Here is a 15,331-nt window from a genome sequence, read left to right as displayed (position 1 = left end):
GTGTGGCCCGAAATCAACGTAGAACGCACCTCGAACAGGTTTCGCCCGCCGTCCACAGTTGACGGAGAAACAGAAAGGTGCTCAATTCCGCATAGTGTGGAGGTATTTTTTCCCGGAGGTGTTACCGCAAAAAAAGAATAATAACAACAATCCGAAAGCTACAACAAATTTTTGAGGCGGCATTGAGACACATTCCGTACCGCGACGGTTTTTTAACAAACAAATTTCAAGTGTTTTTTATTCGAGCAGAGATCGAAAACCAAATAGAAAAATAGAAATTTGTGACTGTGACAAAAGAAAACCCAACAAAACGCCATACGAAAACTCCAAAGAGCAAACAACAGAGAAAAGTGTCGGCTGCCAAAATAAAATTAAAGATAAAGAAAAGAAATTATCTTGGATATACAAAGATAAATTTGTTATGCTAAAAACACTTCCGAAGTAGATACAGAAACAAAACAAAGTAAATTATTAGTAACAAGTGCAACATGGTTTCCAAGAAAATGTTCAAAAAATCCTAAAAATCAAACAAACGTATCTGCAGAGTAGTAAACAAAAAGTATCTCGTAGAACCAAAACAAGAATCAAAAGTATCTACAAACGAGAAGAGGAAATCATCAACTGGATGATCATCGGCATCGCCTAGGACCAAAAGAATCGATAGAAATATATACATAACACAGCCAACAACATGCTGACCATGGAATCGGATATGAAGGGCAGCCTGCTGCATGCCACAATGCCGCCGCATCACACCAGTGCCGCTCTGCACGGCCATGCCGCCTCGCCCTACTCGGCGCTGGCGCCTCTCATGAATCTCGGCCAGTCGCATCTCACCCACTCGCAGCTGAGCCACCACAACCATCATCACCATCACCACATGAGCGCCCACATTGCGGCCAGCCAGAGTCCGAATCCGCTCAGCTCGCTGCAGACCAGCATGGCCAATACATTGAACGGCACCCAGGTGGGGCAGCAGCAGCAGCAGCAGGGCCAGCAGCAGAGCTCTCCGCTGCACAGCTCCAGCGAACTGAGTCCCACCCAGAGCAGCATTGGCAGCCATCACATGACCTCGCCCGTGAGCCACCAGCAGCAGCAGCAGCATTCCCAGCAACAGCAGCAGCAGCAGCCGCATCCCACGCACATGGCCGCCGGATCCGCTCTGAGCAGCATGACCGGTGGTGGCAGCAGCAACAACAACAACAACAGCGCCACGGCCAACAAGAATCAGGCGCACGCGGATCGTGTGAAGCGGCCAATGAATGCCTTTATGGTGTGGTCCCGCGGCCAGCGCCGGAAGATGGCCTCCGACAATCCAAAGATGCACAACTCGGAGATCTCGAAGCGGCTGGGCGCCCAGTGGAAGGATCTCTCCGAGGCCGAGAAGCGGCCGTTCATCGACGAGGCGAAGCGCCTGCGAGCGGTGCACATGAAGGAGCATCCGGACTACAAGTACCGGCCACGCCGCAAGACCAAAACCCTCACCAAGACCAAGGAAAAGTACCCAATGGGTGGCCTGATGCCCGGCCAGACGGTGGGGGGACCCGGCGGTGTTGCCGGCGATCCCGTCACGCCCACCCGCGTCCAAAGCCAATCACAGAACCAGTCGGGACCCTCAGCGGCAGCCGCAGCGGCGGCGGCATCGGCCCAACAGGCGCGCCAGGACATGTACCAGATGAACGCGCCCAACGGATACATGCCCAACGGCTACATGATGCATGCGGATCCCGCCGGAGCGGCCGCCTACCAGAACTCCTACATGGGCCAGCACTACGCGCAGCGGTACGACATGGGGCACATGTACAACAATGGGTATGCGATGTACGGCACGGTGTCCGGGGGCCAGACCTCGCCGTATGGCGGAAGCCTGCAGCAGCCCGGCTCCCCGTCGCCCTACGGATCGAGCAGCCTCCAACAGCAACCCGCCTCGCCCCAGCCCTATGGCGGAGGAGGAGGAGGCGGCGGCGGTCAAGTGTCCTGCCAGAGCCACAGTCCCAGCGATTCGAGCATCAAGTCGGAGCCGGTGTCCCCCAGTCCCAGTGCCATAGCGCTCAACAACAACAATAACAACAACAACAATCACATCATGAAGCGGGAGTATGTGTCGGCCACATCAGCGGCGGCAGCAGCAGCCGCCGCAGCGGCAGCCGGTGCCGGTGGGGAGCTGAATCATCTGATGAACATGTACCATCTGCCGGACGAGCAGCGTCACTTGCTCCACTACCAGACTGACTCGCCCGATCTGCAGCAGCAGCACGCGGCGATGCACCAGCATCAGGTGCATCAGGTGCACCAACAGGTCCAGCAACAACACCAGCAGCAACAGCAGCAGCAGCAACAGCAGCAGCAACAGCAGCACCTGCATCAGCAATCCCTGAGAGCGATGGCGCCGCTGGCACATATGTGAGAAATGGCCAGCGCCTATGGAGCAGCAGCCTCAACTGTGAGCGTTTCGCCGCCACCGCTGCCGCTGCCGCTGTCGAGTGTCTACATGCCGTCGGCGGCACAACAGCAGCAGCAGCAGCAGCAACAGCAACAACAGCAGCATCAACAGTTGCTGAACGGACGGCCCAGTCCAACTGCGTCCGGTTCTGGGTCGTCGGGTGGCCGCTCCTCGGCGCATTCAAGTGGCCATGCGGCCGCGCATTCACCCGCCTTGGCGGCCGCTGCCATTGCTGCCGCCGCCTATCAGCTATCCTCTGCCTCTGTCTCTGCCTCCGGTTCTGGCTCCTCCGTTTCCATTACCGGATCCGGATCGGGCTCGGGATCATCCTCCTCCGCCTCCTCGTCGGCAGTAGCGTCCGCAGTGGCTGCCTCTGTGGCGGCGGCCGTTGCTGGTAGCTCTGCTTCCCATGTTTTTACGGCCGCCAGCATGCTGGACATGCACCAACAGCAGCAACATCTGGAGGAGCAGCAGCAGCACCACCATCAGCATCTCCACTACCAGCAGCAGCAGCAGCAGCAACAGCAGCAGCAACATCAGCAGCAGCAGCAGCAGCATTATCAACAGCAACAGCAGCAGCAGCATCAGCTCTACCATCACTATCATCATCCTGGCCATGAGGCGGCAGTTGTTGCCAGTGCCGCCGGGCTCTTGGATATCTCCACATTGTAAATTATTGAAAATATTAACTAAAACACACACACACCACACACATACACATTTTAGCTTTAGTTTTAAGGAGAAAATTCCAAGGAAATATATAAATAAATGATTAGAATTTAAAGTATAGTAATTTAAATGAAGCATACGCACTGTTGTACCCCCACAATAGGAAGACGACATTCCACATGGCATTCCATTCCCTTTTCTTTTCTGTTCTCTTCTTTCTTTACCCCCCCACGACAATTGTGTGATACAAATAAATTGTTGCAAATTACCCAAAAAGATGCACAAATCTTTTTCACAAACATTTTCATTTAGAACTTTTCTTTCTGTACAAACGACATTCTTAGAGAACATTAAATGTGTGAGTTTTGCAGAAGAAACCACAGAATGGAATAGAGGAAAAACCACAAGAAGATTAATACAACTAAAAGGAAAAGCAAAGAAAAACCTATAAACAACAAGAAGCAAACAAAAAAAAGAGGAAAATGAAAATATTTCAAAAAAAATAATGTCAAGACACATTCTATTTTATAAATTCTCTTATGCATTAAGTAATTATAATTATTATCTATTATATAAACAATTTAATTATTAATTATGCTTACAAGAAAATACAAGACACGAGACAAACATAATTATAATTGTAATAAAACCAACAAACAAAATTATTATTATTAAACAAATCGAAAGGCAAGAATCTACTGTTAGAAACCCTAAACAAAAATTTAGTAAAAGAAAAAACCAAGAAACGTGCAACAACGTGAATGTGAAACATGGAGCTAGGCAACAACAAGACCCAGAGACAAACAAAAAATATATACGGACAACAAACAAACTTTGCCAAGCACCTGGAAATAATAACAAACAAAAAACCCAAGAAAAAAATTCACAAAAAAACAAATAAAAGAAAAATCTTTACAAAAAAATGAACAAACAATTTATTTATTACCCTTTAACTTATGATTTCGGCCTCTGGCCTGAAAGCCGTCGGCAAACCATAGAAACCTCGAACATACTCGCAAATGTTGCACACATAATTTCGAGATGCAGGTTGAAATGCTTCGGTTCGGATGGGTTTTATAACCCAGTTTTGCGTTTTATGGGTTTTATGGGGTTGCGTCAGATGCGGAATTCTGTAGACAATGGGCGTTTCGAGTAATAAAATTCACGCATTGTCAGAATAAACATATAAAGTTTAGTGGAAAGCCATTTAGCACAAGCCTTGACAAATTAGAACGAAATACCTGAAAGAGTATACGCCTGAGAAAAAACTTCTCCCTCTCAACGGGTCGTCCGACTGCCGGCTATTATTAACAATGTATATGATATCGCTGTCATGTCATCTGCAGGTCTCTAATCTACTCGTAACTACACCTGATATTTCAATATTTATTTAAGTGCATTTTGTCAATGATTAGCTGTGGGTTTTTTTATATTTTTTGCGTGACCGGAAGCGGTAGCTTTGTAGGCTACACCGCACCGCCGCCCGATGCTAATTCCCATAATCACTGCACTGCGCTCTCGGAGCAAGGTTAGAGAACAATTACAAGGGAGACAACTATTTGGAGATTGTCCAATCACTCGACCCTCAGCCTATAGCAGCCTAAAGCCATCCATAATATCCACTTAATATGGCTAATTTATGCTGGCCCAAAACACACATCTGGGCCGTCCCACACACAGCTCGTAAAAAATTATGATATGTATTATTAATGAAAATTGCAAATTCAGAGCGGCACGGGCACAAAAACAAACATCACTTTTGGCTACAAAACAATTTATTTATTATGTGCAAATTTTATACACAGTTTAGTACAGTTTTTTTTTGCATTTGTTGTCATTCGACCGATGCTCTTGCAGATTATTATAATTTCTGCAAATGATTTAGCTCAAAAAACGAAAGCTGCTGAGGAATTTCAATTAAAATATTTCGATTTTTTTCCACCTCTTTTTCCTGCAAATATTTCACTTTATTTGAGTGTTTTTTTTCCACAATTTTCTGTGCAGTTTTTTGGGATTTGCAATCAATTAGCGGGTACAATTTTTAATTAAAAAATTTACCATCTAACTTATTTGTTGCCCCAGGTTGCTTAAACCTTTTTTTTTTTTTGCCCCTGGCATTGATTGCAATATTTTATTGGCATTTTGTGAGTTGAAAAGGGTATTTGCATTTAGGGATGATGTTGGTTTTACGGTGGAGGAATATTTTGGATCTATCAGTTGGTCTCTCTCGCCTAAAAATAATATTCATTCAGCTGTAAAGATATGCCATATCTTCCTTTTTCCATAGCTTCACTCTGGTAGTGTATCTAACTGTTCGCTAAACAAAATCTCCATTTTCTTCTTGTGCTCTTAAATTCCCATCTCATTTGTCTATGCACAAAATAGTTTGGATACATAAAACAGAGTCAAAACGAGACACGATTTGCATTTGTTGCAGATACTTATGTGTTTTTGGTGGCTTTGCTGCTTATCTTTGATTTTGAGGCCTGTTTCCGAGCCGTGTTGAAATGCGAGATTGTCAAGATACATGCATAATTTGGTCACCCAAAATGGTATAAGCAAATGCAAAACCAGAAATTTATTAATGCCATATGGGTGTCATTTTGAACCGCATTGGCACTGCGTAGCAGCCGATACAAATCTACCTCAGCTCTAAGACTCGGTTTCACATGCAAATTGAGGGAGAAAGACTGCGACAGATACTCGTATTTGATTTGGATTTATGTATATACATTTCGTTCTGCTGACATCCAGCTGTGTTTGCTTAGCTTCTAATTAGCTTCTAAAAATTGTTTTGGCTCCGTTTCTGTGTTAATTTTCTAACTACTCTGGCAATTTGTTGCAATCAGCGTGAAAATTAAAGCGAAACCCCAATGACAACATCGTTTATATTGTTTGGACATTAATATTAAGAGCTAATCACGCGTTTAACAAGATTTTTATTTTTCGCTTGCTGGTGACTTTTCTGACTTGGATTTGTTTTATTTTATTTTATTTTTTGGTAGCCTGCAGCTGAGTCAGCTCAGCAGCCGTGATGTGGATCGTGAGAGTTTTTCTGTGTGGCTTTGTTTTGGGTTTTTATTTATTTTTATTTTTGATTTAGTTCATTAATTAGCCATAATAGTTTCATTTTGAATTCGCTTGATACTATAATTTTATGCAATGTTTTGATTGATTTTTGAACTTGAAACTTAAGCCAAATGCTGACAGATTAGGCTTTTGGCAGCAGTTCTACTAATAAGACACAAAACACTCTCGATTTCTGTACAAATGGCAACATTTTCAGTGCTTCAACTTCCTGCAATAGATGGAAATAGATAGATGGAAAGATTAAGCCCAACAACTAATTAAACTTTGAACAATGGCCCAAAAAGTTGGCAAAACAAATGCCATTACAGGGACTCTGTCTGTCTGACTGTCTGTCTGCTACTGATTTTTCGAGTCTGTGTGTGTGTCTATAGTGTGTGGCCCTGTTTTGACACATTTCCGTGTGTGGAGTGGTGTGGTGTGGAATGTAGGTTAACCAAGTGAGACATGCAACACGAAATCGAGTTGATTCATAAGCCTAAAACTGTAACCAATCTTGAGACGGGCGGCGGCTGGGGGGGCTGCCCTCCCGTTTGTAGGCCTCGCATATTTCCGAGATGCGAGTACATCGGCAAATCGGATTAGTTGACAAAAATCCAATTAGTTGTGGGGCCAGTAACACTCTTTTTTCCGAACCGGATGATATGTTTTTATTTTTATTTTTTGAGTCCAACATTTGATGGATGTGTGTGGCATGCGTATGAATTTGATCGATAGCCACGATGATGATTTACGAGGCAGAGCGCGGTACACAGGTACAGGTAAAAGGTACATTTAAGGGCACTCAGGTGACGGGGTGACAGTCACAAAGACAAACACACACACACGGGCCACATGCAAATTGTCAGACTGCCTGGCGGCTACCCATTCCATTCCATTGCGTTCGGTTCCGATCCGATCCGACCTCCGGGGCTAAGCTGACACTAGGAGGATGGCAGCACCTGCACCGGAAAACTGGGAAAACCCCGAAAAAACAACCTTCACCATGGATAAGGTGACACGGATCGTAGCGGATCGGGCTTGGGTTCGGTTCGGTTCAGTTCGGCATACCTGTTTGCCGTATGGATAATGAACCTCTAAAATCCACGCCTCGCAAATCCTCGCCAGCCAACGCTCGTTTTTGTGGCAATAAAGGGCTAAACAAGCATTCCTCTCTCCCTCTGTTCGCAGGGCAAAAACAATAAGTCCCAAAAGATAACAATGCATATTATCATAATCACCAATAAAATTCTCCAGTTGCAAAATTGTAATCCATGGCACAGATCTCTCTGTCAGGCCTCAGAGTGCAGTGCCTCAGTCCAACCAAAGTTCAAGTTTATCTGCGTAATACTTCCTCCCCAGGGAGGGCCTCTCTGTAAATTCTTGGTATTCCTCACCCGCATTTTTGCTTAGTGTAATTCAATCACAGACGGACCGAACCGCATTCTGGTAGAGGGAACGAGCCGAGCCGTGCCGTGCCGGGCCGAGCCGCCTGCATAAAATGCGCAATCGACATCCGAAATTCCATGGAGCCATTGGCTAATCGCTGTCTAATTATAATTTTGCATTTTTATCGCTCTGTGGGCTTGGGGGAAATCGGAATCATGCGAAGGGACGAGGGCAGGCCGACAAGGCCGTTTCTGTTACGGCTGCGGTTTGCTTTGCAATTAGGCGATTTGTCACGCCCTGATTTGTCATTGATACACCCATAGTCATAGGGCCTTCGTCTCTCCGTATCAGTATCAGTATCGGTCCCAGTCTCCGTCGGCGAGAGTGTTATGCAGATGGAACCAAAATCCTCCTCTGTAACTATGTGCATAGCATGCGGGTTCAGGCAAGCACAGGGTGCCAGATAACAAGGAATGAATCTGATACTATGGCCTTCAAGTAGGAAGTATCGCATTGCTTTGAAGATCTCAGCTTGTGCTTGAATATTTGGAGAACATCAATTGATTGTCATATAAATTTATAGAACAGGCAAAACGAGGAACTAGAATATTATAGAGACATAACTTGCTGGAGGATGCTCTTTAATACTTATCTAAAAATATTCTGGAACTATTTGCCATCTTTTGTGTAGTTTTATGGTCTCCTTTCTCTTCTGCAGCATTCATATAAAGATTTCTGAAATTCCTTACAATTTTCCCCTAAGCGGCGATGTGTTAGCCAGTTGGTCATGCCAAAGGCATTTAAACATCTTCCCAAAACCAGCAATAAGCTCTATAAAAGCTCTACAAAATTCTAGTAAGAGAACTTCTGGACAACCTGAAGTCCTTTTTTTCTTAGTATTTCAATCTCATAATTCATAATGAATTTTCCCTTATATTTATGATAAATTTAATATATTTATGTGAGAAAGCATGAATCAGTGATTACTTAGCCAGGCGCAGGCAGGTAGGGCTACAGCGGGTGAGGTGGGACAACAACAACAGCAACAACCTGAAGCACTTGTGTCACTTAATTAAGTTGACGTTTTATTGTCGTCATCACAGGCAGCAGCAGCAGCAGCAGCAGCAGCATCGTTGCTCAAGTTAATTACTCAGGGAGAAAGGTAGAAACGAATAAGAGGGAGAGAGAGAGAGAGAGCTGCTGCTGGTTGCTGGCTCCAACTCAATCCTGTCGCTAGTAAATCTCCCAACCTCCACTCTGCTACAGGCACTACTTTTTCCACTGGCTGTTTTGGGTGGCTCTTAGGGCTGGCAAGTGAGCAGCAGCAGCGGCAGCAGCAGCAGCAGCATAACAATTCCTCTCCTGCTCAGGAGGATGCCGGAGTCCTGGGCTGCACTTTGGCGCATTTGTTGATTCGCGCACTTGAACAAAATGACGGAGGGACAGTGCGGGGGGCTGTCGGCGCCACCAGCACCGCCGCCGACAGGCAGCAGCTCTTATCTTAATGAGTTTTTATGCATCTAATTAAATAAATTGCACACTCTTGGCGCTGTTCTGTGCTGGCGCCATGACAACTTCCAAAGTCGTCTCCACAAATCTCTGCCTCTCCCTCCCGCTCTTTCCCTTTTTGCCGCCCTTAGCTGTTGGTGGGGCGTGGCCAGTTGTCCACCCCTTCACACATGCAATTGACCATGTCCATGCCCCCGATCTGATGGGGGGTCAGAGACACACCCACAAAATGAAATTCAATTTTAATTACAATTTTTTTCGATCTCTCTCTCACCCTCTTTATCGCCTCTGCCACAGCAGTCAAATCGATTTTGCTAACCGATTTTTTTTGTACCAACAATTTGTATATAGTCTATGGTGTACATATGTACTGCTACACACGTCTACATATATATTTGTATATGTATATATTTTTAATCAACCGCGCCCAGACACAAACGCTTAAAAACATTTTCAGTTGCTTTCATTCCGGAATGTCCGGCAGTTTGTTGAGCCACAAAGCAGCTACAGATTGTTTTTACATATATATGTACATACTATATACATATGTATATGTATGTATGTATATGCCACAACACACACTCTCTCTGCCCTCTGCCATATGATTCGTATGGATTTATTTACTTGATGTGCAGCTTCAGGTTTGCCCCGTGCACCACCGCTCATCACACATTCGTCATCGCAGTCGTCGCATTTTCAATTTTTCGCTTGCAAATTGGAAAAGTTCAAACGCACACACATAGCCCCACACACAGCCACAGAGCTGGGACCGGAGGGTACCCAAAATGGTGACTGCGACCTGACCAGACTCCAAACCTCAGACTCCAGACTCGCTAGACCCCAGACACACGAGAGCGCACACACAGAGAGAGAGACCCATGAATGAGTGCAAAAGCTGCTGATAAATGCGACGATGAGGTGGAGGACGATGATGCAGCACTGCAATCATGCTGACCAATAGTTACAGTGGTTGGAAAATGATTCAACTGGAAAAATGAATTGGGGATACATTTTAAAAGCCATAAATTATAATGGGAAATTCAAGATTGTCAAATGAAAATGTGTTCGATGCATTCAAACTTGAGTATTGTATCTAAGAATATTTAATATTTAAATTCACAAATTTTGTAATGAATCTTAATAGTTAAGTGACTTTTAAAGGTGTTCTTCTAGTCATTATTAATATGAATGAAAGATTTTCTTTGAATATAAATCAGCGCCCCTCGGTTTGCAGCAGCCCTTCCTGCTGCCTTTCACTTTACAACTATTCCTGCGTCACTGTGCAATGGGGCAATTCGGCTATATGTAGTTTACGTTGCATGAGGGGCATGCATGTCAGTGTATGGTGCACATTTCCATACGCATCGCACTCACACACACACAGACACATCCACAGGCATACTTATTTTGAACATTTCGCCATGTCCATGTGCGGCAAAAGCAGCAATGACAGGCCTCAATGAATGAATGAGAGACTGACGGAATGACCACCTGACTGACGATATTGCTGGCTGGCTGGCTGTCTGGCTGGACGAGTCTGTTCTGTCTAGATAGGGCGGCGTGCAGCTTTTTGCAGAGAGAGAGAGAGAGAGAGAGAGAGAATGTATGTGCTGTGTGTGTGTGTGTAAGCTGATTGATTGATTATTTGTTCCGCATCACTCACCTGGAAAATTCAACTGAAGTGGCAACTTTAATTAATTTGCTTATGCTCAAAAGCCAAACCAAACCAAGCCAAGCCAAGCCAAGTCATGGGTTGCACGTAATACATACTTGATACATACATATATGTGCAGACTACATCTGATATATGTATATGGACATATGTATGTATATAAATAAATCTCACATGCGTGTACATAATCCCACAAGGCAAGAGAAAATACTGTGTATATAATTGTAGGGCGTGGGCTTAATTATAGAGGAATATAATTTAAATTAAATATACACTCCCGAGCACATGCTCGTGTGTTCTCAGCTCATCGGTCTGTGACCTGATTTCGCATCGGAAGTCAGGATAAACATATAAATTTAAGCCACACACAAAATGATGTCACCGCCTAAACGGGTTTACTTGCAGGGCACGGCTAGGCCGGGCAGGAAAAGGCATGCAACAAATTATACATACAGATATCTACTATACATATTGTTTCTATTGCCGGACAGACACAGCATCGTAAACTAACTCTGCTAAGAGTGCAGCATCAATGGGTTAAGTTTAAGCCCCTACTGCCATTGATCGTACATAAATTTAGAGTTCAAAGCCTGAGCCTGGGGAGTGAAACAAACGATCAATGTTCGTATATCGTTTATTTCGAGAACACTCGAAGACTTCGGAGCGTGGTAAACAAATCCACAAATCAAAATAACCGTTTTCACACATCTAGGCCTACGCCACACAATGGGAAACCAGAAAACAAAAGCCTCAACAAAAAATCAAGCGTTGCTGCGATGACAAGAAAATATTTTAAATACCAAACGAGGGAGACCAGAGCCCTGAGACCTGACAAAAAGCATAACAAATTAAGACTTATAATTTAGCGTGCGCCAAAAATACCGTTGCCAGATGGATCTACGACCCAAGACAATGGGGCCCCGGACCGACGTAGAGATTTTTGGTTGATTTGTTTATGAGAAAACCCGACGGGGCTCCGGATCTCTCACCCTTCGCTCCAACCTGCATTGAATGCCACAATTTCGATGTCACTTTATAGCATTTTAAACGCCAAATTTATCATCTTTTCCTCTCTAATATCCACTTTATATGTTTTCAACTTTCATTCCAGCTAAATGGAACATGATCCAAGCTGCGCTCAGTGATTGTGTCTCTCATTAATTAAAGTTTCGATGTATTGCCTCCGCCTGACAATGATTTCTGCCCGCGAGTCAGAGTTTGGGGCCAGAGATTTATGGACTCAATGCGAGACTCGATTGGAGTTTGCTACTATTTTTGGGCAGATGGGTTCATAGTTGGCAAATCAATAGATATATTTTAAAAATGGTCAACTAATTAGCAAAACTCTCGAAAGAAAGATTAATGTAAATAAAATAGAGTTTAAGCCATTTATTGCAATAAACTTTGTGGAACTGAATCCGCCAGAGAGAAGATTTAATTGTAATGGTAAATAGAATGAAAAAATGTATAAAATAAATGTATATTTATGTACATGTAAGGGAATATTTTACACCCAGTCCAGTCATGGATCCCTAAGCGCAGCGCCTCTCGCACCCTCTTCTAGAGTGTCTCTGCACATTTTGGGTGGGTTTTATTACACCAGATTTGCCCTTAAAATGTACAAAAATATCACACATAAAAAATACAAGTTCATTCGTTAATTCTCCGGCATCTGTTCACTTGTCTTCCCTTCGCTTTCCTAAGCAATTATCCACCCAATCGATCTATCCGCTAAACAATAGTTGTGCCCCTACAAAACCAAGCATCACAGCACTCCAGATACGATGCTCAGAGTGGAATCCACTTAGGCCAAATTAGTTTGCCTAGTGGCTAGTAGTTGAGTCGTCGTTGAGTGGAACCAATTAATGGCCCAAACGATCGGTTAATAAAAACAGTAGGATGAAAATTTAGCAATTGCCCAGCAGCAGCAGCAGCAGCAGCAGCAGCAAAAATGGGCAGCCGGCAGCTGCATGTAGCCAGGGGCTGGAGAGTCTGTGTGTGTGTCAACAAACCGCAGCACATAATGAGGCATGCCACATACCCCGAGTACATGGCTGGAGGGTGGAATCTGGGGGAGGGAGTGGGCTGCTGCTTTTTGATTGACATGTCGCCGACGGCTGGACGTTGACTTGCATGTCAATTAAAACTAACGACGCGCGATGCCCGATGCCCGACGCGAAGGCGACTGACAGTGACAGGACGACAGAGAGCGAAAGAGAGCGCTGAGGATGAGGATACACGGATGTGGACGTGTTCGGTCACCCAGGGAGAGCGGAAGAGCGGGAGATCGGATGAGCGGTAGAGCGGGAGACGAACTGCTGGCACACTTTAATAGGCTCAAAGTGGATTTTAATTTCTGTTTGATTTGATTTCATTCGATTTGATTGCACTGAACACGAACACGAGCACGACCAGCGGTGTCAGGCAGGCAGGCAGGCAGGCACAGCGTGTGGCCACGGGGGAGGGTGGCGGTTACCACGGCCTTCGAACGCCCTCCAGCCCACAGCCAGGGCGAGAGCGAGAGACGGAGCTCCGGAACGGACCCCTTTTCCGGGCTTGACTTGAGAGTTGCACGCCTGCCGCTGGGCGGATTACAACGTGTTCTGCGGCAGGCGGCAGGCAGCGGAGACCCACAGCGACAGCAGCTGCTTCGCCCTGCACTGCTGTGGACAGTAATTCGCATTATTAGCGCTAGACTGGTGGCCACTCGGCAACCCAATCCCAATCCCAATACCAAAGCTCAATCAATGCAGCCCCTGCCATTCCAGAGATCTACTTGGAGCGACGCTCGCACACGTCCATTTGGCCGCGTTCCCACGCACTCATCTTGGGAAACAAAATCTTGGCCTGCCTCCGAAGCGAAGCGAAGAGAAAACCTGCGGCGACAAATGCTCTCCTTTGATAAATTGGGTGCCAAACCGTAACACTCTCCACTCTCGCCAGTGCACAAGTTGTGAAAAGTTAAACGTTCCCCTTATGAATGCCCGAGAGACACGCAATATGGCACATGGGAAGGTATCTTACACTGAGGGAAATGGGAGGGTATTTTATAGACTTATAAAGTGAAATATTAAGGAAAGGAAAATTATTAGTTGGGTGTAGAATCGATAGGTAGAGCAATTAGTCTAAACTTCTTACCAAATCTGCACTCGAAAGTCATTGAAAAAATAACTACTGCTCAGAATATTCCTTAAAATTATAAATGATATTCTGCAGTGCAGTTTTTATATTGCAAATTATTCGAATATATTTTGTAGAATTTTTCTCAGTGCACTTCGAGTCATTATTTTATATGGCAATTAATGTACGGGCCGTGGGAGTGCAAACATGTAACACATGTAACACACATTTGGATCAATGTTCTGTTCCTGCCACCGCTTTGTACCACATATGTCCAGCGTTTCGGCCAATTTTTGAGTACCAAGTCTGAGGGCAGAGCCTGACAGTTCGTGACTGGGTCTTGGCGCTATGTGAGTTATGGCCACGTCGTCTGCACGCCAACAACGAAATTATATTTAAAAATACATAACTCAGGAGATTATCATTAAAAGCTGTGGGCGCGCAAAAGGCAAAGGGCCAGGGAGAGGGCCCAGCCAGATACCAAGATCTCAAAATCCCAAATGAGGACTCGAGGCAATTCGCGCGTGCGCAAAGCTCAAACGGAAGTCGTTAGCCGGTCGAGACGGTTCGACGATACGAAAAGGAGCTAATGTGCCAAGAGATGTGCCGGCCGCCTCAGGGGCACACTGTTACCCATTCAAGGATTACGCAGGACAATGCAGAATGAATGAAACGAAATGCCCGCGCGTTGACAATAAATTGGAGTTGCATTTAAATAAGCCAAACCTAAGGGACTGTGACTGTGTCTGCCGGCGGCAGCAACTCGTTTTGGGTGTGAAGTTGCTAATGCGTTTTTGAAGAACCATTTTCCCGGTTACTGGTACCCCGCCTTATGTGTGGCCAAAAGGAGAGGTGATGAGGTGAAGAGGTGAAGAAGTTAACCTTCTTGCCTTGGGGGTAATAATGCCTTCACTTGGGTCACGTTTCAGTGCCACCTGACATGCTGCTCATGCTGTATGCTCATTTCTTGGCCCAATAATAATTGCAAATTTCTATGGCCATGTCCATGGCAGAAGTTTTGCGCAACCGAAACTGTGGCAGCCACAAGTTGTCGTCTTACCTGAACCATGGACAGACAATGGCTGACAATACACTGCACAGGACAGGACAGGACAGTACAGGCCAGGAGAGGATCTTGAGCTGTGGAAAGACCTTTTCATAGCTTTATTGATACCATCAATACAATGGCTTGGGGCAGGGGCTGGGACAAGTATGGCCATGGGCATAGCTGGCTGCGAGTCAAAGTCGAAGACGCTGAACACAAACAGTTGCATGTGCAATTGTTGGTCTGAGTTGTGTATTTGTTGTGTGTGTATTTGTTTGCTTGTTAACAATTTGTTTGCTCTGTCACACGCTTCATTGTGCCGAGGCAGGGCTGCTAATTGCACTTGTTGATTGTGTGATAACAGGTTGCCTGTGAGTCTCCCCTGCAAGTCCAGTTCAGCTTGCATAAGTGCCAATGC

The 15,331-nt window shown here is 45.3% G+C and overlaps 1 protein-coding gene across 1 annotated transcript; it reads left to right on the top strand.

The window, feature by feature from the left end:
- Positions 1–357: 357 nt before the first annotated feature.
- Positions 358–3,798, top strand: LOC117901405 (myb-like protein AA). Its single transcript, XM_034812139.1, is given in 1 exon segment — positions 358–3,798. A coding segment is annotated over 1 exon segment (2,424 nt). The 5' UTR covers positions 358–691; the 3' UTR covers positions 3,116–3,798.
- The last annotated feature ends 11,533 nt before the right edge of the window (positions 3,799–15,331 follow it).

Source organism: Drosophila subobscura, chromosome U (assembly GCF_008121235.1).
Source record: "Drosophila subobscura isolate 14011-0131.10 chromosome U, UCBerk_Dsub_1.0, whole genome shotgun sequence".
Taxonomy (NCBI): domain Eukaryota; kingdom Metazoa; phylum Arthropoda; class Insecta; order Diptera; family Drosophilidae; genus Drosophila; species Drosophila subobscura.
This window is presented reverse-complemented; position numbering and strand designations above follow the sequence as displayed.